A 26,450-nucleotide genomic window follows, 5' to 3' on the forward strand; every position below is an offset into this window, starting at 1 on the left:
GGTTCATTGCTTCGATATGGCACATGACCCATGCAGTCCAATCATATCAGTTCACATTTGATTTACTAAAGATGAATACGTTGTTATGTATAATGTTCTGTGTCTGGGTTCATTCGGGGTGAGAGGAAGTTATTGAGCGCTTCCAGTGTCGAGTCATTTCAACCTCCATCTTTTCTTTTGAATGCAGAGCAAGCGAGGGCTCTCTTCTTCTCCCCTTCGCACTGTCTCCTGGTGCATGCTGGGATACGTACAAGTCGGTGGAAATTGTTTATGGCAATTTGTGGTCGCCATTTCCCCCTCGAAGCCTCAAGAGGATGGAAAACATAAATAATCGGCGGTACTTAACACACAGATAATGTTTCATGTCATATTTAAACACAGATCATTTGCCATACCTAAACACAGCCTAGTCATCAAAGGGCAGACGAACACCACCTCTCGGATCTGTGCTGTGATTGGCTGTCGGTAATATCATGTCAGTTCCCCGTCTCTGTATATTAAACACACTTGACTGTAGCGGTAAACAGTCTCTCTAAGTATATATGAGGGATAAACATGAGTGAGTTTATGATGTAGAAACATGCCGAACTCAGCGATTTCCAAGTGAAAATGTACCGAAATGAAATGTGTTGCATGCAGCCAAGATTATAGGATATGGAATACAGGAGGGTCTAGTGTCTCCAGTTTGACTCCCGGCTGAAAGGTTCTGTGTTCGATACCCAATGTTCGAAGTAGACCTGAGGGCATTCTTGAGGGAGAAAGAGAAAGGAGGAGGGGGGAGGGAGAGAGAGAGAGAGAGAGAGAGAGAGCGAGAGAGACAGAGACAGCAGGTAGATATCTTTGTCAGGCAGACGTGCTGTTTGGTGAAGGGGGTCCTTGTCGCCTACTGAGCATGTGCAGACTGAAGAGAGAGTGACACATCAACGTTATAACAGCTAGCATGATCCACCAGGAGTCTTCACCGGCCGCTAACCCCTCTCAGATGTCCTCTTTGCTTCAGTCCCACACGTCTGATGTTTATCTCTCTGTTGTGATGCGGGTTCCCTGTGATATATTACTCTATCATGATCTGGGAGCTGGATCCTCTTAGGAAACGTTTAAGGGCGAAAGCGTGCTGAGTCGACGCTCCCAGCCGTGGATGGTGTTGATGAATCCCATATTCCTGAGAAAGCACACGCATACACACACACACACACACACACACACACACACACACACACAGACACACAGTTTGATCGGTGACAAGGAGGGTCTGTCTTCTTATGTCCTTGTTAAAAAGTGGGTTTTGATCTTACACGCCATCTTGAACTTGTTTGTGTTCCCGTCAGATGCTAGTTTGCGTCTACATGTGTGTGTGTGTATGTGTGGGTGCGGTTGTGTGTGGGTGTGTCTGTGTGTGTGTGAGTGTTTTTGTGTGTGTGTGTGTGTATGTGTGTTTCCGTTAGATGCTAGCTGCGTCTACGTGTGTGTGTGTGCGTATGTGTGTGTGTGTGTGTTTGTGTGTGTGTGTGTGTGCGTATGTGTGTGTGTATGTCTGCGTGCATGCGTGTGTATGTGTGCGTTTGTGTATGTGTGTGTGTGAGTGTGTGTGTGTGTGTGTGTACTAAAGCCAGTGTCTGGTTGCGTTTCCCCGTTTCAGTCCCAGGTCCTCCCTCCGAGGGGAACGGCGTTCGGAGAACATTCCGCCCGTCGGCGGCGTGTCAAAACAAGGCGCGCCGGCCGCGCGTTCCCCGTTTGTTTGTTCAGTAAACAGGAAGTGGGCGGCCGGCGGCGGCGTGGCTTTAGATAGGCATCGCCCCGAGCAACGAGGCCATAATGCACAAGCTAGCATAGCGCCGCGCTGTGAACACAAACAACCCCCCACACCGTGGCAACATAAACACTGACGTGTTTGTGTATGTGTGTGTGTGTGTGTGTGTTTTTCTGTGTGTGTGTGTGTGTGTGTGTGTGTTTTCTGTGTGTGTGTTTGTGTGTGTGTGGGACACACATTAGATATCCATGCATGTATATAGTTAGCGAATTGCTAGCTAGTTAGCACTCCCGCTGGTTGACATAAGTGCGGGCCGTTTAGATGAATTCACATGCCTGGCCAGAGTTCATGGTATCCGTGAACGCACACACACACACACACACACACACACACACACACACACACACACACACACACACACACACACACACACACACACACACACACACCCACACACAAACACACTCAGGAGAGTGTGACGGGGCAGGGCCAGGCTGTGAAACACGAGTGTGTGTGAAAACACCTCGCCGAGCAAACAGGCCTCACAAGGCGGACTCTTGTTCAGTCTGCCAGAGCCCGGTCCTCACAGCACTGTGAGAACGAGAGGAGAGAGGTGGGGGGTAGAGGGAGAGAAGGGGGCCGTGAGGAGAGAGAGAGAGAGAGAGAGAGAGAGAGAGAGAGAGAGAAGGGGGCCGGTAAGGAGAGAGAGAGAGAGAGAGAGAGAAGGGGGCCGGTAAGGAGCGAGAGAGAGAGAGAGGGAGAGAGAGAGAGCGAAGGGGGCCGGTAAGGAGTGAAAAACACACACACACACACACACACAAAATGTGGTGGTTCGCTCTCCACATTTTGTGTGTGTGTGTCTGTGTGTGTGATTTTTGTGTGATTTTGTTAGTGTGTGTGTGTGTCTGTGTGTTTTTGTTTGTGCATGTGTATGTTTGTTTTTGTGTGTTTTTGTGTGTGTGTGTGTGTGTTTGTGTGTCTCTGTTTGTGTGTGTGTGTGTGTGTGTGTATTCAGGAGAAACTGGAGCTATAGAGGTCATATGTGGAGTCTGGTTGGCATGCGGCCCGCTACCCATAATGCACCTCAGTGGAGAGGGAAGGGGACCGAAACATCACATCAGACCATGACAACGCAGGCGAGACGCTTCCGGAGTTCAGAGACACACCGCTCCTTCATCCTGGCCCCGCACACACATTACTCCCCGCTGCGAGAGAGAGAGAGAGAGAGAGAGAGAGAGAGAGAGAGGGGTGGGGGATATAGAGGGTTCAGGTCGATGGCCACCTTTCAGACAGACCTCCAGGACAGACCTGTTCTCTCCGGGAGGATAGCATCGTCTGGTGAGGTGAGCGGGAGGGGGGGGAGGCTGGTGGTTCCCCTCTCGCTCTCTGATTGCAATCTGCCTCCTCTTGCTCTCTCTCTCTCTCTCTCTCTCTCTCTCACTCTCTCTCTCTCACTCTCTCTCTCTCCCTCTCCCACCTCCTCCTCCCTCTCTTTCTCTATATCTCTCCCCCTCTCCTGGCTAGCTCTTGCTATCTTTCACCCTCCCTTTCCCCCCTTCTCCTCCTCTCCCTCTCTCTGTTTCACTCTCTCTCTCCCTCTCCCTCTCTCTTCCTCTCCTCCCTCTCCCTCCTCTTTCTCATGTCTCTCTCCCCCCCCTCTCTCTCCTCTATCTCTCTCCCTCCCCCGCTCTTTCTCTCTCTCCTCCTCCGCCCCCCCCTCTCTCTCTCCCTTCCCTCCCCCCCCCCCCCCCCCCACCCTCTCCCTCTCTCTCCCTCTCTCTCTCCAGCACATAAAAGCAGACCTCTGCCAAACATTTTAATGACCCCCGGGCTGAGGCTCCAGATGAATTTAAACACGCGCTAATCTCCCGGTCGGAGCCAATCTCAGTCCAGCGCGCTGCCAGCTAAATAGCTGTTCTCCAAACGACTTTGATTTTCTTCTGTTTTCTCTTAAGTTTTGCTCATTCTCGCCCGTCTTCTCGCAAGCTCTTGATCGGTTTGGTGCTAAGGTACCTTTCCCGACAAACCACGCTAATTGTAACTGACATTGGGTTCCCAATTTGTCAGAAATACTCTGCTCTGATTGGCCGATGTCTCTCCATAGTATTTAGAGTTCGATGCTAGGGTATCGTAGGTTGTTTGGGCTGTGGTAACGGCGCTAGCTACAGGATTGTTTATGTTGGATACGGGACCTCTGAAGCACAGAGCATTGACGGATCACGCAAGCTAACCAAAACGAAAACCACGTAGCTTACATCAGTTATGCTATGCTAACAGAAAAATGTTTTACCGCGCAGTGTGCGCTACATGTTTGGACAAGCTTGTGTTGCGAACAGAGTGACCGCTAATTTGGGTGTATTCATAGGACGGGCCGTAAAAGGGTTGCATTTTTCACAGACTTCCCCCATTTGTGTTTGGTCGTCTGTTCTGCGTCTAGCAAAAACATCTGTCAGGAACTGAAGTGGAAGAAACACTTCAAAGTGCAAACCCGCTTGAAATCCAATTGGGTAATAAAGTATAAATAAAGGGCAATCAATGAGCAGAGAGGAGCAGACCTTAAGCCGCCCCCACCGGAGTACACAACCTAAGGGTTGAGAAAATGAGAAAAAGATGGCTTCCTCAATGGTCATGATGACATACATATGAGAGTGTGAGAGTGTGAACAGAGTTGTGTGTGTGTGTGTGTGTGGTGTGTGTGTGTGTTTGTGTGTGTGTGTGTGTGTGTGTGTGTGTGTGTGTGTGAAAGAGAGAGAGAGAGAGAGAGACAGAGACACAGAGAGAGAGACTGTGTGCGTTTGTAAGAGTGTGAGTGTGTATGTTTTTTGTGTGTGTGTTTGAGAGATTGTGCGTGGGTGTGAGAGTTTGAACGTGTGTTTGTGTATGTGTTTGTCTTGGTTCTTTATCGCTCTCTGGCTTTGATTCCATGTGATCATTCAGAAGACGTTTGGTTTACATTTACATTCACATTTAGGGCATTTAGCAGACGCTTTTATCCAAAGCGACTTACAATAAGTGCATTTGTTACAATAAGTACATTTGTCATAAGAAGTGAAACAATATATCGCTGTCGGAACAGTAAAGATGTTCATAGAACAAGTGCAAGTATTAAAATCGCTAGGCTAACACATTCCCCGTGTAAAGCAATGATACCAGCTACTGTAGATGCTACACAATTAAGTACCTTGAATAAGTGCAATGTACAAGTGCCAGGACGTACAACATTCAATGGTGGCTGTGCATTGGTTTCTATGCAGAGTCCAGGTGAACTCTGAACAGGTGAGGTTTGAGTCTTTTGCGGAAGCTGGTGAGCGACTCTGAGGTCCTGACATCGGTAGGGAGCTCGTTCCACCACTGAGGTCCCAAAACAGAGAAAAGTTGTGGCTTCGCTGATCGACCTTTGCTTGCTCTTAGCGATGGCGGTACCAGACGTCCAGCTGAGGTAGTTGAGCGGAGGTATCGAGCTTGGGTGTGTGGCTTTACTAATGCTTGGAGGTAGGCAGGGGCAGTTCCATCGACTGCCTTGTATGCCAGTACCATCATCTTGAATCTGATGCAAGCTATTACAGGGAGCCAGTGGAGGTCTCGGAAGAGGGGTGTTACATGTGAGAACTTTGGTAGGTTTGTCGCTCCTCTTTACACTTAACTGATGTGTGTGTGTGTGTGTGTGTGTGTGTGTGAGGGGTGTGTGTGTGTGTGAGTGAACAGCACATTTTCGCCCCCTGGCTATGTTCCAACATTGCGACCTAATCAGCCCCTGGTCTCTGATTGGTTAATTTCAACCCTCACCCTCACTAACCCTCACTCACTGGCCGGCCTGTCACCAAGGTTGCTGCTACACACACACACAAACACACACACAAACACACTCATTCACTCACTAACTCACACACACACACACACACACACACACACACACACACACACACACATACACTCACACAGGCACACACTTACTCACTCTTTCACACACCCACACACACACACACCTGTGCACACACACACATACACAACAACTGTGCACACAAACACAAACACACACACACACCAGCGCACATACACACCTGCAGACACACACACACACACACACACACATCTACAAACACACTCCCTCTCGCAACAACCCAGCCAGCAAGAGGTTACTCCTGCCATCGAGTGTGTTTAACCCATAGAGGCCAATTTGAGTCCATTTTTAAGTCTCATCCTACGCATTTGAACTCTGTAAGTTTAGGTGCCGGTATGGAGCTGGATCAGTCGTTATCAAACTCGGCAACCCACTGCATCACTTATCCTCACGTTTAAGTGGTTTACGGTCTGGCTTTCCTTTTAGAGACACACGTCTCCCCCTCCGTCATGAGACGCTAATGGAGAGGAAATATTTCCCATTAGTTCTCGTCCTTTTAATGAATGAAAGCAGACAGCTCTCAGGAGCGTGTTTTAACTGTAGAGTGAGGGAATCAGGCCTTCTGTTGCACATGTCGGCCTTGATTAGCACTCACAGATACGAGAACTGACCGGACAACGTGCTCGGAATCAGCGACCACACACAGCCCCGTGACACACACACACACACACACACACACACACACACACACACACACACACACACACAAACGCACGAATGCAAGCACGCATGCACGCAAGCACACACACACACACACACACACACACACACAAACACACATACACTGTCTCTCACACAGACAAACCCACACACACACACACACACACACACACACACACATCCATCCTCCATGCACACACACACACACCTCTCTCTCTATCTCTCGCCCTTTCACTCACTCACTCACTCACTCACTCACTCACTCACTCACTCACTCACTCACTCACTCACTCACACACAATGCATCCATCAATCTAATGCTGAAGAAAATAAAACACACAGACACACAGACACACATACATAGTCAGTCAGTCATACACACACACACACGCACAATACATTCATCAACCTAATACTCAAGCAAATTAAACACACACACACACACACACACACACAAACACGCCACCACTGCTGCCAATTCACACATTGACGTTAATCTTCATGAACCCATTCCCAGTTGGATATTAATGTTCTCTCAGACTGAACCTCTAATACATCCCCTCCGCAGCCTGGGGGAGATGTGCGAAGGCACAGGCCACTTCTCATGGATTTAATTCCGATTTATTCAGCCGGCGCCGTGTTTACCTACAGCGACGGCGGTACTCGTCCACTTTCCGAACATCGATCACTGAGCGGAGTGCGTCAGAGAGTCCGATGACGGTGTGAAACGCTCGAACTCTCGCTCAGCCGTCGGACGCTGATTGCGGCCGGGGTCGGTCGGAGACGGAAGGCTTTAAGGAAAAACCAAAACATGAATATAAAGTTACGGAGAATTCGCTCGATTAAACCGAAGTTCTAGAGTTTCATCACAATCTATATAGTGTTGTTTCTCTTAATTCTGACAAATGTACTTATTCTAAGTCGCTTTCGATAAAAGCGTCTGCTCAATGTCTTAAATGTGAATGTCAATGTAAAACCTTCAGAACAGAATGTCCCTCATGCTGCACAGTTTCAATAAAAATCGGAAAGGAACTACTGAGCCATTAGTTGTAGGCGCAAATAGCTTTGCTTGCCGAGATATGACTTCCTAACGATACACCGTCAGCTGTGACTTGACATTTGATTCTAAAGTATACTATTCCAAAAACGACATGTTAATCTGTGATCTGAAACCAGATGCGGGGCTTTCGACCGCGTTTCCAATGAAATGTATCAAGTCCCCTGAAACCTGAACAAAGCCACACGCTGGGAGCAGGGGGAGGTGGTGGAGTCAGGGACACAACTTACTCCACGGGTGGAGGTGGAGGTGGAGGTGATGGATGTTCTGCCCCGGGGATGTGACTGAGCTGAGGTTTGAATCCCGGAGTCTCTTCGGCGCTCATGGGTTCCGGTTCCATCAAAGGTCAGAGAGGAACAGGAATGGATAGATAATGGGGAATGATTCCCTCTTAGGAATTGCGCTACAGGCTGGGCCAGAGACCTGGCTTTCGGTTGGTCAGTCTGAACACCTCTTATGGCAAAACATGATTCATTTTTGGGTTTGAAATTAAAACCACTGGATTTCTGACTGAAGTGCTGAATGTCACAGTAATAGTTTGACCTAAAGGGTCTTGTGTGTGTGCGTTTATGTGCGTGTGTGTGCATGTGTGTCCATGTGCAAGTGTGTGTGTGTGCGTGTGTGTTTGTGTGTGTGCGTGCATGCGTGTGTGCGTGCGTGTGTGCTGACCTTTTGAAGCTGACCTTATTATCTACTATGGAACGTTCCACCCGTTAAGATTCAGGCTCCATAAATACTGAGCTGTAGAACAATGAGTTGGTGAACACCATTCGTACAAGCCTCACCTGGAAGATTCTGTAGTTCTAGTCTAGTTTAGTTTAGTTGAGTCTATTCTTGCTTAGTCTAGTTCGGTCTTGTGTAGTCTGGTCTGGCCTGGTTTACTATAGCCTAGCTCAGTTTAGTTAAGTCTAGTCTTGTTTAGTCTAATCTGGTCTTGTCTAGTCTAGTTATACCTAGTTTGTCTATAATTGTCTAGTGTAGCCTAGTCCAGTCTAGCCAATGTAGTCTAAGCAACTCTTGTTAGGTCTAGTCTAGTTTGAAACCTACCGATAATAATACCCACATAATACCCTATGGGTCAAAGTTAGTCAGAAATATAAATACTTGCGGAAAACTTACGATGTCAGATCAACCAAAAAGACAGGACGTTGTTAATAAGTATGTGTGCAGAGTTTAGTGCACAAGATACATCAGAAGCAGCTTGGTTGTGAGTTTGTTGAGCGAGTTGTTTCAGTGTCCTGGGATGCCTGTAAAGTTTCACAGCTAATTGAAGTCATTCAACGGTAATATAACTAAATCATCTGTCCCCTTCAGCCAATTACAGGGCTGATTGGAGGCATGTGATCTGACCCCACCCCCTCCTGAGGTCCTGTTTGAACCCCTGACTTCTCGGGAATGTGTCACACGTCTGCTTCTCTCCCAAGTTGCTTTCCTAAACCCCTGGAGAAGGAAGCAACTCAACCCCAGATCCCCAAAACCTTCCACAAAATCTTCTCCCAAATCCCCCAATTGTTAGGAAATCCTAAATGAGTAATGAATAGAAATCCAATCATGAGTGTAAGCTATTGTGTTTTTCCCCGAACGGTAAAGAAATCTTTAGAAGTCTTGACTTTCTTTGATGTGGTCCTTTATGTTTCTGTTGTTCCAGCCGTCCAGTGCAGCGTGTGGATGCTTGAGAGGCGAACAACATCACTTCCTGCTTTCCTAACATGAGCTCTGCACTTGATGAGGTTCTGGGGGCGGCTGTCTCTGCGGCAACGCTTCGTGTCTTGTCAGTCTGTCTGTCCAGTCTCCTGGTCCGTCCGGGGGCTGTGTTAGAAGGATCAGTGCGTTGGTCAGCCGTTCTAAAAGTGGAAAGGTATGTTTTACCAGCGGGGCACAGCGTTCACCAAAATGGCCTCCTCCCTCTAAACTGACAAAACTCCACGAAACCCAGTGCCCTTGTATGCGTCAGAAGAGCTGCTACTGATCTCACCTGAATTCAATCCTTTGCTTACTGAATTGCATCCGAAATAACTTGGATAAGCAGACAACTTTTAGCCAAAGTGTATATAATTTCATCTTGCCTGAAGGTGGGCCGTGGACATTGGGAATCGAACACAGAATCCTTTTCTCTTGGAGTCAAACGTCCTAAAAACCGCACTACTATATTATCTCACGAGCCAGACTATCCCGACAACACATGTCATTGTATTTTCAGTTCTGCTCTGTTTTATTCTACTGTGGTCCATAATCCATAATTTCTTTCTCTTTTCTATTCTGTTCGTACAAAATAAACCGACCGATTTCCTCTTGCTCCTCAGAGGCTAATAGCATTGCGCCGCGGACTGTGGCTACGCTCTCCATCGTGTGATGTGTCACTTTCCCAGTGACGTGTCTCACACCTTCAAGCTGAGCGCACAATAACCCCCCCCCCCCCCCCCACACACACACACACACACACACACACACACACCCCGCCACCCCTCTGGGTATTAAAACGTTTGTATCACGGCCGAACGCAGAAGTGTGAACCAAGTGTCATTAGTCGACACTCAGACGTAATTAAAGAACATCACAAGTGTGTGTCATGTACGCGTGTGTGCCTCACATGTCTGTGAAGCCCCCCCCCCTCTCTCTCGGCTGGAGGAGGCGGGCGCCGTCCACTGCTCGGTGGAGCAGCGGCTGATTCTTCTTCTCTCAATACGTCTTCGGGGAACACAGACTCCACGAAACAAGGAGGGCGTGCGGTCGATTCGCCGACCTTTCATGTTGTGCGCACCTCTCTGGAGTGTATTTATAAATATAAATGTGCCGTTTTAAGTTCTTTGAGAAAACGTTTCTGTCCTTTCGGTTGGGTTGTTTGATGCAGAAGAGCAGAACTCCAACGCGGGCGGTAACAAACATGAACAGGGTTATATATTTCGTCTGTTTATTATAGCCAGTAAAACGACTCTGTGCTCTTGTGCTTTATCAGACTGCCAAACGCTATATACATCAACAATCAAACCCAAGTTCAGAGAGAGAGAGAGAGACAGAGAGAGAGAGAGACAGAGACAGAGACAGAGAGAGAGAGAGAGAGAGAGAGAGAGAGAGAGAGAGAGAGAGAGAGAGAGAGAGAGAGAGAGAGAGAGAGAAACAGAGACACAGAGACACAGAGTGACTGATCTGAAATCGCGAAACATAGAATTATTTTCCCCTCCCAAACCGAGACAAACGTGCGTACGGAGGGGGGGGAGCTTTAGAAGGCCTGCCTACCGAGGCTGACGCCACGGTGGTTAATACGTTTATTAGCGCCGGCGGGACACTCAGTCTCTCACTCATAGGACCTCTCTCTCTCTCTCTCTCTCTCTCTCTCTCTCTCTCTCTCAGTCTCTCACTCTCTCTCTCACTCACTCGCAGTCTTTCTCTCTTTCTCTCTCACTCAGTCTCTCACTCAAAGAGTCTTTCACTTTCTCTGACTCTCTCTCACTCTCTGTCTCTGACTCTCTCTTTCTCTGTATCTCCCTCTCTCTGTCTATGTCTCTCGCTCTGACTCTCTCTCTCTCTCTCTCTCTCTCTCTCTCTCTCTCTCTCTCTCTCTCTCTCACACACCTGCTTGTTTGCCCAGGACAAGCAGATAAGACAGCTAAAATCATAAAAGTGACCTCACTGTGATGGTCGTGATGACGATGATGATGATGATGATGATGATGATGACGATGATGATGATGTTGCAGAATGAGGATGATGACGTGGATGATGATTACAATGGAGAAAGATGCAGGGGGGAACCAGAGAGTAGGGGGGAAATGGAGAGAGACAGGAGGAGATTGTGAAATATAAATATCCCAGTTGATTATGTGGTTGTAATCTTCATCGCTATTATTGTACTGATAAAGAACATGAAGGGCGGCCTAAATCAACTTTGATTTGGAACGAAGGGAAAGGCAGTCGATAAGGAACCATGAATTCACAACAAATATGAAACCATGATGGGAGTTAACTTAACAGTATATTGAATGTCTGCAGTTTAAACCTTTCTAATGCATTGTGGGAAACAAGAACCAGAAATGTTCATATAGTTTCAATAGCTGACAAAGCTTTAGGGTTCTTGTCCGAGGTAAGAGGATGCTTGGACACAGTGGCTTCCCCTGGCGGGTATCGGTACTGCATATACGATGTGACGTCCAAATGCTGTCTGAACAGTTAACTCAGTTCAATGGTGTATCCATCTCTCTCTTTCTATCTCGCTCTCGCTCTGTCTCTCTCTTTCTGACTCTCTCTCTCTTGCTCTGTCTCTCTTCCTGACTCTCTCTCTCTCTCTGTCTCTATCTCTCACTCTCTGTCTCTTTCTCTCTCTCTCCCTCTCTCGCACTCTCTCCCTCTCTAATTTTCCGATGCACTCTAAATGTATTTTAAGCATTTAGATTTCTTCTTTCTTTCTTTGAAAACATCCTTCATGACTACAAACAGGGTTAATATGGAAACATCAACGAGGGACAGCGAGAGAGAGAGAGAGAGAGAGAGAGAGAGAGAGAGAGAGAGAGAGAGAGAGAGAGAGAGAGAGGAAACCATACAGAACGAAGGGGGATTTTACGACATAATAAAGGACTAATTAGATTGTGAGCAGAAGCAAACACATCAGTGTTGTCAGGCAATCAAAGAGCAGAGGACAGAGAGAGAGAGAGAGAGAGAGAGAGAGAGAGAGAGAGAGAGAGAGAGAGAGACAGACAGACAGACAGACAGACAGACAGACAGACAGACAGACAGACAGACAGACAGACAGACAGACAGAAGCAGATCAACAGACCGAGAACAAGAGCAGGAGAGAGAAATGTCGCCCTAATGAAACTGAAAATAGACTTCTAAGAGTACAGTGAATATGTCATGTTTCCTAACAAATTGTCCTCTTAAGTCGGAGCGCTCCGGGCCTAATTTGGGTCAGCGCTAAAGGAGGCCAAATACAGAGTTAAATCAACATGATGCCCCATGAAACCAATTTTAGATTCCAGGTCCAGTTTGGCCTAAATAAATAGGAAATGTAATCAAGTGACAAGCATATATTTAAAGATACAGCCATCGTTAATAATGCCCTGTTAGTGTTGCATTTTCCTCCTCCACGTTTAAAATCTTAAACGATTCATTGAAAGTCATTGCATGTCAAAAAGTGTGAGGCTAGAGTTTGATTGAACGATAAATACATGTTTAATTGTCCCCTTAGTGTGTCCTTGATTTTTTTGGTTTAGCTATTTTATGTTTCAAGTCAAATTGTTTTCTTCAGAATAATTGAAAGGCTTTCATGAATTTAAGTGTGTGGCCAGTGCTACCACTAAATGGATTACGTCTCTGTCAGATCATTTAAAAAAGGGATATTTCCCCAGAATACGAAGCATTTCTGAGAACTTTAACTCGAATCTGTGGTAGGCATTGGAAAAAAGATTAGTAGTGTATTATCACATTAAAAGTACCCACTATTCTGTGACTCACAGCTACATCTTAACTGAAATAATAAGTGTGTCAATAAGTCTGGATCTGCTTTACTTTAAACTTCAAAGCATTCCCCACTTCAATCCCTCAACCCCCAAATCTCAGAAGATTGGAATTTCAAAACTCCCTTTAGTGTTTCAACGGACATCAACCGTCTGATCCTGATTGGCTCGTTTTCCAAACGCCCCTCTGGGAAGTCCTGTCAAGATCAGACCGCCGAGGAGACGGACGAGATGGGAACCAAGATAAACTAGAAACTAGAAATAGACCAGGAGAAGAACCTAGCCAACTAGGAGAGAGACGAGATGGGAACCAGGAGAAACTAGAACCACCAGGAGAGAGACGAGATGATAGAACCTAGCCAAACCAGGTGACAGACAATAAGAACCGCGGAGAAGATAGAAACACTAGGAGACAGATGAGAAGAACCCAAGAGAAACTAGAACCTAGCCAAACCACTAGACAGACGAGATGATAGAACCTAGCCAAACCAGGAGACAGATGGTATGGGAACCAGGAGAAGATAGAAGCCAAGACAAGAAGAACCAGGAGAAACTAGAACGACAGACGAGATGATAGAACCCAGCCAAAACAGGAGACAGGCGAGATGGGAACCCAGGAGACACTAGAACCACCAGGAAACAGGCCGGAAGAACCCAGGAGAAGACAGAACCTAGCAAACACAGGAGATAGACGAGACAAACCAGGAGGAACTAGAACCTTGCCAAACTAGGAGACAGACCCGAAGAACCCAGGAAAAGATAGGACCAAACCAGGAGAAAGATTTGATGGGAACCAGGAGAAGATAGAAGCAATAACCAAACCAGTAGACAGATGAGAAGAACCCAGGAGAAGATAGTACCAAACCAGGAGACAGATGAGTTGATAGAACCTAGCCAAACCAGATGACAGGCGTGATGGGAACCCAGGAGACACTTGAACCACCAGGAAACAGACCGGAAGAACACATGAGACGCTATGACCTAGAACCAAACCAGGAGACCGAGGAGAAGAACCCAGGAGAAGATGGAACCTAGCCAAACCAGCGATGGGGAAAAAAAACCAACATTCATATCACCCACCCCATTCCATCCTGACAACCTCCTCCTACTCAGCTGCTTCTGTGGAGGTTATTATGGTCTGGCACGCAGCAGCTTTCTCCATGCCCAGCGTTTGGGAGCGTCTGGTGCAAAGCACAGGCTCCTGATTCCAAATAACTACTTCTCCTTCTCATATTTAAGTACATACAGTATTAGTGGATATCATAAGCATTTTCACGGTCATACTTGAGACGTAAATGGTAAATAGACTGCATTTATAAAGTGTTTTCTAACCAGTGGCCACTCAAAGCGCTTTATAATTATCGTCTGACATTCACCGATTCATTCACACGTTCACACACCGACAGCGGTGTCAGTCAAGCAAGGTGACAGCCAGCTCGTCGGGGGCAGTCACGGTGAGATGTCTCGCTCTGGGACACCTCGACACTCAGCTTGCAGGAGCCGGGGCTTGAACTAGCAACCCTTATTTTGGGAGCAGGAACAATAGGAAAAGTTAAGGATTGCAAAATAAATGTATAAAGCAACACATTGAAGACTACATTAAGGGTAGTCACCATATTTTTCAGTGTTTTTCCATTAAAGGTATTCCAGTATTGAGTCATATTTATTTGAATTCATCAGAATTTATTCCCTGGTTAAACACCTGCCAGTTTGCCTCAGTGACATCACATTCATTTGGTTAACGAGCGTTTTGGCATATCGGTAAAGGTTAATCCATAGGCAATTCATTCGTTAAAACACAACAAAGGCTAGTGCTGACACATACACACACACACACACACACACACACACACACACACACACACACACGCACACACACACACACACTGCAGTGATACCTGTGGATTATATATCTAGCATGTTGTGTCATCAAAATGCTAGCATTCATTAGTCAATAAAATATGTCAACATCAGACATGTGTACGTAGAAATTAACACGCTATTTTCCACTTCACGTTGGCCCAGCGGAGCTTCCGTACTGAACAGTACACGGTGGGCAGCGTTGCCAGATTGGGCCAGATTTGCGCTGCAATTCCTAGTTCTATGGAACGGCACGCTACAGATAGGGTTGCCAGATTGGGTGAGAAATCTGTCCCAATCTGGCAACGCCGACGGTGGGCTTACAGGAAGCGTCCAAACAAAAGGAAAACAGCGCAGTTTTCCACCAGTTTCTCCACCAAAAATGCGTTTAATATTCTAAAATCATGCGGGAAACACGCTACTAAAAAGGGATTTCATGGGTTTGAAACCCCAGATGTCTCGACGAGCGGTGGAAAGTTTGCTGAGCGCACTTGTGGTTGGGTTAATGTGTGTTTGGTTTGATGCCCATCGGCGGCTCTCTGACCATCCATCAGCCGTGCTCTGGTCCACCTTAACGGGGATCTAGAGCTAGACACCCTCGGGTCGTACGGACGACACAGCCGTAACGCCTTATCCCTCACCAGGGAGTCTGTAGTCCAAGAAGAGGAGGGGTGCGGATCTCTAGAGGTAGGAGTGGGATCTCATGGCTGCTGTGTTGTTGTTGTTGTTGTGATGGCTTGGGTGACTGCTGGGGATCTTCTCGTGCTCTGTGATACTTTCACAGCAGGCTTGATACAGGCTTGAACAGCTCTACTTCCACCTGAACGATGTGTGTTGATGATGCAAAGTGCCCTGATGCAAACCTGTCTCCCCCAAGGCGTATCCATAACACCCACAACTATTCCTGTGTGTGTGTGTGTGTGTGTGTGTGTGTGTGGATGTAACCAAAAGGCACAGTATACATTAATGGTGGAAACGCACACTTAGACACACATACACGCACCCGCACGCACGTACACACACACACACACACACACACACACACACACACACACACACACGGTAATACTGGTGGGTTTAAACTCTTATTAGTTCTAGGCAAACTCTTCAGGCCATCAATATAAGATAAGTTCATAAATAAATGAACTGGAGTAGTATTGGTGCAACAACCTTACTGTCCTTACAGACCCCTTCCACTTCACAGCGTATGAAACATTTTATCTGGTGGGGCCGAATGGTTCCTGGTTTGAACCCAAAGCCTTTGGGCTTCCTTGAGGAAGATGTGTAACTCCCCCTGTCTTTGAAGGGATTTTTCAAAATGTATAAATAAAAATGCGCCCTTTAATAAAACAGATTGTTCAGGTTCTAACAGCAATCAGCTACTTACATTTACATTTAGGGCGTTAAGCAGACGTTTTTATCCAAAGCGACTTAATAAGTACATTTGTCAGAAGAAAGAGAAACAACAATATACTGTGTCTCTGTCGGTACAGTAAGGATGTTCATAGAAACAAGTGCCAAGCAGTAACAATCGCTAGGTCAACCCATTCCTGTATACAACAAAGATAGCTAGGGTAAGGTGCTACATGATGCTAAGGACTATCTTTCAGTGCAAGGACGTACAGCATACAATAAGTGTGTAAGAGGGGTGTGGGGGTGTGGGGGGGGGGGGGGCTTTGCACACCTGAGGCCGTGATTTACAGTGCTTTTAGAACAGCATGCAGGCGTTGCGAGGCACGACATTGAGTGTCCTGGACGAAAGCGTCTACATGTATGACATAACAATGACAAGACTACATAGCAATAGCAAAACATGCAAACACAAATCCTAACAACAACGCTGTTCCCGATTGGTCCCCGCGGAGGCAGGATGCCGCGGCTGCAGTCGGGCGTGTGGAAGCACTTCACCCCCGCCATCAAGGACGGCCGGGAGACCTACATGTGCAACTACTGCTCCAAGACCAACTCCAAGAACGCCACCAAGATGCAGATGCACCTGGACAAGTGCAAGGAGTACTCGGTGTTCTCCCAGCAGTCGCCGGGGCCCGACGGCAGCTCGTCGGCCTCCATCCCCGTCCCGTCCTCCTCCTTCCTGCCCTCGTCCACGCCGGGCGGCGGCGGCCAGTTCCTCATCGACTCGGTGGACCAGGGCAGCCAGGCCTTCGCCGACGAGTGCCTGGCCCGCGCCGTGTACGCCACGGGCTCGCCGCTCTCGCTCACGGACAACGTGTACTGGCGCCGCTTCTTCGGCGTGCTGCGGCCGGCGTACTGCCCGCCCACGCGGCAGGCCATGTCGCTGCACCTGCTGGACTGCGAGCACGAGCGCGTGCAGGGACAGGTGCGCCGCGCCATCGGCAAGGCGGACTGCGTGGCGGTGGTGAGCGGCGGCTGGGCCGAGGCGGGCGCCGTCAGCTATGTGGTCTCCACGCCGCTGCCGCTCTTCTACAAGAGCGAGGCACGGAAGGAGCGGGCGAGCATCGGCGAGGCGCTGAAGGCGGTGATCGGCGAGGTGGGGCCGCAGCGCGTCTTCGCCGTGGTGACGGACGACGCCCCCGACATGGCGGCGGCGTGGGCGCAGGTGGAGGAGGCCTTCCCCCACGTGTCGGCGGTGGGCTGCACGGCGTTCGGCCTCCGCCGGCTCTTCGACGAGACGGCGACGCAGCCGTCGCTGAAGGCGCTGGGGCAGCGGGCCGAGCAGGTGGCGCGCTACGTCCGCGAGCGGCCGGCGCTCGCCGAGACGTTCCGCCACTGGCAGAGCTCCAAGATGAGGGGCGGGGCCGCGGCGCTGCTCTCGGCGCCCCTGGCGGCGGCGGGCCCCGGGGCCGACTGGACGGCCGCGGTGGGCGTGTTCAACGGGCTGCTGGAGGGCCAGGCCACGCTGCAGGAGATGGCGCTCTCGCAGACGCTGGACGTGGAGGCGGCGGTGCGGTCCTCGCTGCAGGACGCCGCCTTCTGGAAGGGCGTGGCCAGCAGCCGCAACCTGCTGTCGCTGGTGGGGAACTACATCGAGCACGCGCGGCGGGAGGACGCCGTGCTGTCGGGCGTGGTGGAGACCTTCGGCCAGCTGCGCTACCACCTGGGCGCCTCGCTGCCCAGCTCGGTGCTGCACGGCGGGGAGCAGAAGGCGGTGGCGGCCGCGCTGGACCGATGCCAGGAGTTCTGCGTCAAGCCCATCCACGCTGCCGCCTACATGCTGGACCCCAAGCACGTGGGCCAGCAGACGCTGTCGGGCGAGCAGATCAACTCCGCCTACTTCGTCATCTCCAACATCTCGCACCACCTCCACCTGGACCAGGGCAAGGTGCTGGCCAGCTTCGCCCGCTTCTCGGCCAAGGAGGGGCTGTGGAAGGGGGGGGGCATCTGGAGCTCCTGCCAGCACGTGTCGCCCTCCACCTGGTGGAAGGGGCTGTGCTCGTCGGAGCCGCTGTCGGCGGTGGCGTCGGCCATCCTCCAGATCCCGCCCACGACGGCGGCGTGCCAGGCGCTGCACTCGCGGCTGGCGGAGGCCAAGGCGCGGGGGGGCGGGGCCGGGGGCGTGGCGTCGGAGCGGCTGGAGCGGCTGGTGGCGGTGCGGACGAACCTCCGCGTGCTGGAGCCCAGCGAGCACGACTTCGCCTCGCCGGAGAGCGAGGAGGAGGTGAAGGTGTCCTTCGAGTCGGAGACGCAGTAGGACTGGTTCCGGGGGGGGGCTTGGCGCGGGACGGGGGCTGTGATGTGTCGGACGTCTGGTTCGACCAGCGAAAGTTAACTTTGTAAGTTATGGGGAGGGGGAAAGACTACGTCACTGTGCGCGTCGGAAGACCTTTTGGCCCCGAGACTAAGAGTCAAGATGTGTCCCGGACAGTTTTCCGTTTCTGTTTCCTAACGAGGAGCAGATCAGGATATTAACAGAGGAGGATATTGTGAATAATAATATTTTGAAGTCAATTTGTTAATTGGCTCGTACAGAACGATCAGGACCAAGATTGATTGACCGACGCGAACGACCCACCTCATGCTTTTACTTCCATGGAAACAGCCAAACGGTGCCAAACAAACGTTTGACTGTATATTATCATTGCGGGTTGCGTTGAAGTCAAACGGGAGGAAACACAACTCCTTTGTAGAGTTTAGATTTTGCTCATCCTACAAGGCAAGAGAATAAAGTGTATGGATATTAATTGTATAGTATGGTTTTTATCATGGAGGCGACAGGTTACCTGATGTTTGTCTGTGTTTAAAAGTGTTAAAATCCTGTTTTATTTCAACAACACCAGAGTTATGCTTTGATGCCTAGTTGCCTTTTCTTCCTCTATCTACTAACGGTATGCTATATCATTAGCATAGGTGAGTCTCAGCCAATGATTTCTAATATACACACACAGAATATATTTCTTTATATTCGGAGGAGCGAAATTGATTGGGAGAAATTGTTGGCTAACCAGAATCATTTCTTGTTTGTTTTAAACTGTGACTGTAAATATGTTACCTGTTCTTTTTTTTTTAATCAGGCCTTGGTCTGCTTTAGAGGAGTGAGAATAGTTTGATGATAACAAGAATACTACAAATCTATATATTGGCTTTTGGAAATGTCTAAAACTGATTTGATTTTAATGGTTTTAAATTATGTTTGTATCTGCAAGATGATAAAATTCAACAACTTGATTCCTTTGCAATGTTTTTAATAGATAAGGTTTATCGATAAATCAGATGATTAAATTCCATTTATCGCTCGACTTGGCAGAAATATAGTATAATAAACGTGTAGTGTACAATTCCATGAAAATAAAAAACATTAACTTAGAACGAGTGCGGACCATGGACCTATTAAGGCATTAACTACATAGTGAGCGGCCGCCCTCTTTCTACAGTAGCCCATGCGCTAGAGGGGACTTGTCGCTACTTGTATGCAATGACATCTACTTTTACATACTAAATTTCAAAATACACTTTCTAAATCTAGCAAGGAACCTCCTTCATTTGGTCGTAAACTGCAACCTCACCCCTAAATGCCACTAAATCCTACACACTACACCTTTAATAAAAGACGGGGCATTTTTTTTTTTACGCAAGTTTGATTGGGAAATTATGTCGTCCTAGTAGAATATTAAAAGTTAAATATGTAATTAAAAAATCCTAAAAATATAAAGTAAAAAGTTACTATTTTCTGCTGAATGTCAATTTTAGTTAGCGGTGTGCTGTCGGGTATTTTGCTCGGTAGCGTCCACAGCTGTGAGGGCGGTAATTGGAACGCAGCCCTGCTTGGTGCGTTTGCAGAAGAAAGAATAAAAACTGAAACAGCCTTTGAAAGACGTGCTGCGTCCGAGGCAGATGGCGACGCGTCGGCCGGGGATTTGAAACGACGCCGTTCGGTGATTCAGTCGCACTGAAAACCAGCCAGAGGACGGGCGGAACGGGAGAGTGGAAAGGAAAGGCAAGGTTGCATCGCTGTTTCGTCAGTATCGTTTTATGTGCGGCGGTGGTGTCGGAGCTGTTTCATCCGATGCTGCTCAGGCTGTGTGAAGGCAGCACGCTTTGGGCCGTGTCTCATCGCTGCAATGTAATTGAACGTGTTAGCAGTTTAAATGTCTAGTTTAACTCGCTCCAAGTGTGTGGTCTCCTTCCTCTCCCTAAACTGGAAAGATGCAAATAATTACTGCAATTCTTCAACAGGATAAAGTTTCAACAGAATTTTAGAGTTGTTTACATCGTCACAGAATTTGATATAAACTGAAATAACCCAACATAAACAGCGCTGTTACATTGAATATGAATATTACATTTAATTGAGAATAACTCAAGTTCACTTGAGAAGATACTGGGCAGCGACAGAGATGCTGTTGATGCAACTGGCTCATGGGTAATGTAGGCCATCCCTCTGAGTTTACAGTTTTAGTCGTTCTTTTTTCATTTCACAGTCCATTCTCTCTTTTTTTCCTCTAACTCGTGACAGACCACATCTCTGGAGTTTTCCAAGATATTCATCTACAGCGCTCTGACCGTCGCTACCACTGTAATGTTTTTCTCAAATATGTCAGATATTATATATCACACAACTTTAAACAGTGGTGAACATTAAACAGAAGACATGTCCAATCTCAACGTCCTGTGTACACCAGTGGAGACAAAGTGCTCCTCACATTCCATCCCCCTACCGAACCCTTCAGCCCACAGAAGCTCAGATACACACACACTCCCTCAGTCTAGGGCTGTGGGCCGTCTGCAACTGGGTACGATGGTTAAAGTCTTTCCTGTGGGTATCTTGATTGGGAGAAAGATTTTGCATCCCGTCGTGATCTTGTTATTTAACAATGCTGTACACTACATTTCCCTTCCCTTTCCCCAAGATGCTTATCGTTTTTGCGATCCGACATTTGTTGAAGTCTGAGGAAGCACACTTAAATCTGTTATTGGCATCTTCGATCTGACGTTTGCCAAAGTTATCGGAAGAAGTGCTAAAGTTTGATATCGGCATCAGTGATCCGTCATTTGCAAAACTTAGAGGAAGACGCGCAACCAACATTTTCATCTGCGCTCCGATGTTTTGCTGAAATGGTATATTGGCAACTGCGAGCTGACATTTGCCAAAGTTTGCGAAGAAAAACCCTCAGATGAGAAAGTAGCATTTTCCAACGTTTGACCTTAACGAAAGTTCTGATAAATCACACGCCACTTTGTAGCATCTGCGATCGGACGTTTGCCAAAGTTTGCGGAAGATGAATCAGTTAATGAGCTATTAGGTTCATATCGGCCGCTGTTCTCTGGGCTGCGGCAGCGACACACTGTAGTCAGACGACAAGGCGAGTGATGCTTTATGGAGCGGCCACCGGTAATTCAAATCAAGATGAAGTCTGGCGTGATTACGATGTAATACAATCAGACGGTTCCGCGGAGGATATGATCTGGCGCCCGTTCCACCGTCACTCTACCCTGGACGATGGATGATGTGTCGTCGTTCTGGCACATATTGATAGCTGGCGTTCACTGTGTGTGTGTGTGTGTGTGTGTGTGTGTGTGTGTGTGTGTGTGTGTGTGTGTGTGTGTGTGTGTGTGTGTGTGTGTGTGTGTGTGTGTGTTTGAGAAAGAGCAGGAGGAAAAGACAGATCGGGTGTGCTTGCCGCCACACAAAAAACAAACACGAAATGTAGTTACACTGCGGATGTTGGCACAGAGAACCAATGGAAATCCATCTTCTGGCAGGCCAGCAGTGCTCTGTGTGTGTGTGTGTGTGTGTGTGTGTGTGTGTGTGTGTGTGTGTGTGTGTGTGTGTGTGTGTGTGTGTGTGTGTGTGTGTGTGTGTGTGTGTGCAAACGAATGCCTAGGGATCAGAACTACACAATAAGAGTTCTTGCTAGTCCCTTATCCCTGAATAGAAGAGCATAAAATAGAAAGAGCTGACCTTGACTCGGGGCAGGGACTGGCAGACAAGCGACTGGCCCTACTCCTTGCTAGTCTCTGCAGTCATAAATGCAAATGCTGAACCCGCAACCCTTCATGTTTTCTAGTTGTCATCCTTACTAATTAAGTCATGGAAGAAGGCACTTGTCACGGCCCCCTCACAATGTGTTCCTGCTCTATAAATAATCTGTTATTCACCGAGCGTCCAACTAAGTGTGTTCTCGAACTACTAAGAGAATCACATTAATATGCTACACCGGGACACGGCTGTCTGTTTATTCTCCTTGGCTGGGTCCTTCCACGATTGCGCTGATTCCTGCAGTCTGGCCTTGCTTGGAAGTCTGAAAGTTGTATTAATAGAAGACACGTCTGCCTATTCAGCAGCGATCGCACTCCTAGCCAGGGATCCCTACTGAGTTCTTCCGTCTTGGTTTTGAGGTTTTGCTCCATGTTTTTTAGAGCAGTGGTTCTCAAATGGGGGTACGCGAACCCCTAGAAGTACTTTGGAGTACTGCAGGGTGTGCTGAAAAAAGATTAAATTCTGAAAGCTAGACATAGGACAAAAGAAAGTGTTTTAAACATAAATCTGACAAGGAGAAAGGAAAATAATCACTAAATTGTGAGTATTTGAAACCTTTTAATTTTTGGAGGTTTGTGAGGACTTTGAGACTGTAGCTGACCAAGGCTAATCGTCTAGCTCGACAAGGTTTTTAACTCATCAACACTGCCAGGGTTAGGGGTTGGATTCCCACTGAACAGGAGTGAGTGTGTATGTTAATGTTGACGCTCACGGTGTTGTAAGATGGTTTGGATAAAAGGTGTCCACCAAAGGGCGTTAATATTACACACTTGAGTTTGGTTTGACCATCATCGCTAACATTAGGCCTCTCATATAACAGCAATTTCCCAGAAACCAGTATCTAAGGTAAATCCTTAAAATGTCCCAACCTGGGACTAATAAACTACACCCTGCCTTATCTTAACAGTGTTCGTCTGTCACGTTCTATCTCATACTCATATACTCTCGCTCTCATACTCAAACGAGATGTGAACTCCTCCTCCACTCCGAAATCGCCCTGAAATATACATAAATACATAGAAGGTAAATTAAAACAAAAGGAAGCAGATGGTGTCAGTGTGTCTGTGTCTATGTGACGGTGTACCAGGGAGACTGCGTTGGCGTGGCTGTAAGGAGACCGGTTGATTCGCATAGTAAAATATGTAAAGTAACGCATGGAGCGTGGAGATTGCGGCGGCGGCCTACCGTCACACGTCCTGTTCCTGCTGCGCTCAGCGACTCCCTAATGCATTTGTAATTACCTTCTTACACAGCCGACTCATAATTAGTTGATCGCTGCGCTCTTCTTCTCCCTCTGTCGCGCTAAGTCGTCCCTCTGCTCTGCTAGGCTAGCCGGGCTGACCTGTAATTTGGGTCGTTCTGGTGAGAAGAGCCCGAGTGATATTAGTTCAGCCACAGGAGTACATGATTATGGTGATTCCATGTACTTTCATGTCGTCACGGATTGGATTATAGTTTTTTGGGGGCCGACTCTACCAATGGTGAATTTGAAACACGTTTGGGTTATTAGTCTCGGGCCGCTGTTCTGAATTTACTGTTTGTCATTTCGTACAGAGAGAGAGTCTGAATCCAGGTACATGTCATTAAGGTGCAGGTTTGAGTCGGGCATCTTGCTCTGGGTTGGCTGAGGACATCGAGCATCGAACCCAGAAGATTTTGGCAGAAAGTGGAACACCCTAACTCGACAACCCTGCCCTGCTCCAGCTAATGATAAACATGAGGGTTTCTTTCTTCAGTGGATTGAAGACGCAGCAACAAGCCAAACTGAAAACATTTACTTACATTTATTACCCCGTTGCAGCTTTTTTTGGACCAAAGTTTAGCGCAGTTGTGTTTATTGGTTTGTGCGTTGCCAGTTGCTACCGGTGTGGTGCGGTGTTTTCCTTGGAGTGGGTACACGATGAGACACAGTTGGCCCCGGCTTCGACAGTTATTTCCTCAGTAAATACTAGCTTCTCTCGCTTCACCTTGCAGAGCCAAGAAAGGCCTTTTGGGAGCAGACCCAGCAGAAATAACACCTTCCCTTCACAGGCCAGAGGTCCCTGGCTGGAACACCCCATTTTCAGCGTTTACAAGAGGCCAGCCCATCCTCAGCCCTTGAGCAAAGCACCCTAACCCCAATCTGCTCTTTAATGAAATGTATCTAAAAACCAGTCGCTTTGGTAAAAAGCGGAACGCTAAAATGTAAACGGTTTCGATTTCCTAGAACATTATCTACCGCTCTGAGCCATCTGCAACTACGAGATATGAGATGGAGGATGTACGGAAGGAAAGAGGATAATTTCTGGTTGAGAGAGTGAGGTTCCTATGGAAGGTAGTGGAAGAACGTTCTAGGGGAAGGACGTGATCTGTCTGGGGTTGGATGACTCACTGGGCTCAGCTGTGAAAACACACCAGCACCAGAGCTCTCCCTGCGCTATACTAGTGTAAGACTGGGGAGCCAGACGGGGGAACCAACACGAAACCACCTTCCATGCCTTCCACTGAGAGGGGAAGTCATGGTCATACCCAAGATGCTTATTTAAGCCCTAGCGAGGGACAAGAAAAACGTACATAAGTGGCTATGTTGTCATTGTTCATTTTTAGGTGGAGGTTACGTAGCCCTCGGTTGGACGAGCTTGCAGTCAAAAACGATTGCCGTCATTTAGCCTCGTGGTCTCTCGCCCTCCCCTCGCCACTCTCTCTCTTCCCATCCTCGGGCTCTTGAGCAATATGTATGGGGCAACTCCCTCTGTTCTTGCTCTATGTCTCTCTCTCTCACTGTCTCTCTCTCTCCCATGAAAATAGAAGGCAAGTCAAAGAGTCCCATTGTTTCATCTAACGAGATGGAAAGCGAGGGCGAGAGAGAAAGGGGTTGTACCGCTCCGGCACTCTCTCTCCTCCGGCACTAGAAGATTGCGTTGAGCTAAATCGCGGGCCGCCATAACGTCAAGCACATGTGGCTGGGTTGTATTTTATCTCTCTCACTGTGTGTGAGCCCGCCAGGGAGATCTGTGAGCGGGCAGACCGAAAACACTCTCTGGCACAGGAAGCCCTCTGAAGAAACATCTGATCTGGTTTTGGTTTGAAAACCATTTATTTTCTGTTAATGGGAGTCACTCTTTGTTCACAGACTGCTTCGGTTGTTTGTCTGCAGGCCCCAGAATGAAAATGGGGTTGGTTTTATAAGCCAGCTACAGTGTGTATATATATATATATATATATATATATATATATATATATATATATATATATATATATATATATATATATATAGTAATAAAGAGCTAGGGTCTGCTTTTATGGGGCCATAAGGGGAATCTGCATGGACATATTTGTTCTCTCCTTTCGAGAATACACAGTTGTTCGTGTTGATGCATGGTTTCCATGGTTACCATACAGGATCTCATCCATCGCCGTATACACGTGTGACCCATGGAAAGGCATGTTGTTCTAGGTGTGTGTGTGTGTGTCAGGTGTGTGTGAGTGTGTGTGAATGGATGTTTATAGTGAGTAGGAGCACATATGTTAGTGCACTTACATGCATGTGTTGATATTGAATGTGTGTGTGTGTGTGTGTGTGTGTGTGTGTGTCTGTGTGTGTGTGTGTGTGTGAATGGAAGTTAAAGAAAAGTGCCAGCATATGTGTTTGTGTGAGTTTACAAACGTGTCAACATGTGTTTGCAATGTGTGTGTGTGTGTGTGTGTTTACGTGTGTGTGTTTGTGTGTGTGTGAAGAGAAGTTTGAGTTACATGTGCTTGCATCGGCATGTGGAGAGAGAGAGAGAGAGAGAGAGAGAGAGAGAGAGAGAGAGAGAGAGAGAGAGAAACCAAGCGTCTCTCGCCCACCTATAGGGAAGTCCCCTTCTCTCTCTCCCCCTCGCCACTCAGGCACAATGCCCCTCCCGCCCCCCCCTTTGATCAACAGCCTATGGATTGCCGCGGGCGACGGCGGATTTATGGGCATGGTGGGGCCCCCCTGCCTCGCCCCCCCAGGTTCTAATGTAATTGTTGCTCTGCTGGGGTTTCCCCTTCGACAGACCCCCCCCCCCCCCCCGGCTAAGCTCCATTACATCATCCTCTGGTTATCATGTGGTCTCCACTCCTGGTTAACACATGGACCACATGATACCAGGTCCATGTCACCCCCCCAGGTCTATGTTACCCTGGTCTTGTTGGGACCCACTCCAGGGGGGGTCAGGTCCATGTTACCCTGGTCCTGGTCGGAAATACATTTTTTCATTAACATTCAGGGCGTTGAGCAGACGCTTTTATCCAAAGCGACTTACAACAACTTCATTTGTCAGCAGAAAGAACAACAATATATCGCTGTCGGT

General features: G+C 48.0%; 2 protein-coding genes across 3 annotated transcripts in view; both read left to right on the forward strand.

The window, feature by feature from the left end:
• Nucleotides 1-26,450, forward strand: part of LOC307085091 (exostosin-1b-like) — a gene marked incomplete at its 5' end in the record, with an annotated part of 412,390 nt that overhangs the window by 46,990 nt on the left and 338,950 nt on the right. The window lies entirely within an intron of this gene.
• On the forward strand, nucleotides 15,017-19,413 carry LOC307084940 (uncharacterized protein). 2 transcript variants are annotated; one of them, XM_079749473.1, is made up of 2 exons: nucleotides 15,017-15,365; nucleotides 16,544-19,413. In XM_079749473.1, exon 2 carries the CDS (start codon nucleotides 16,549-16,551, stop codon nucleotides 18,346-18,348), a length of 1,800 nt encoding a protein of 599 aa, XP_079605599.1. In that variant the 5' UTR covers nucleotides 15,017-15,365; nucleotides 16,544-16,548; the 3' UTR covers nucleotides 18,349-19,413. The 2 variants fall into 2 exon arrangements, with proteins under 2 accessions (XP_079605599.1, XP_079605600.1); XM_079749474.1 differs by having other exon boundaries at nucleotides 16,548-19,413.

Source organism: Pollachius pollachius (genome assembly GCF_949987615.1).
Source record: "Pollachius pollachius genome assembly, chromosome: 13".
Lineage (NCBI taxonomy): Eukaryota > Metazoa > Chordata > Actinopteri > Gadiformes > Gadidae > Pollachius > Pollachius pollachius.

What these genes read in the sequence shown, in the direction of transcription:
- LOC307084940 (XM_079749473.1), top strand. Translation starts at nt 16,549, where the DNA reads ATGCCGCGGCTGCAGTCGGGCGTGTGGAAGCACTTCACCCCCGCCATC.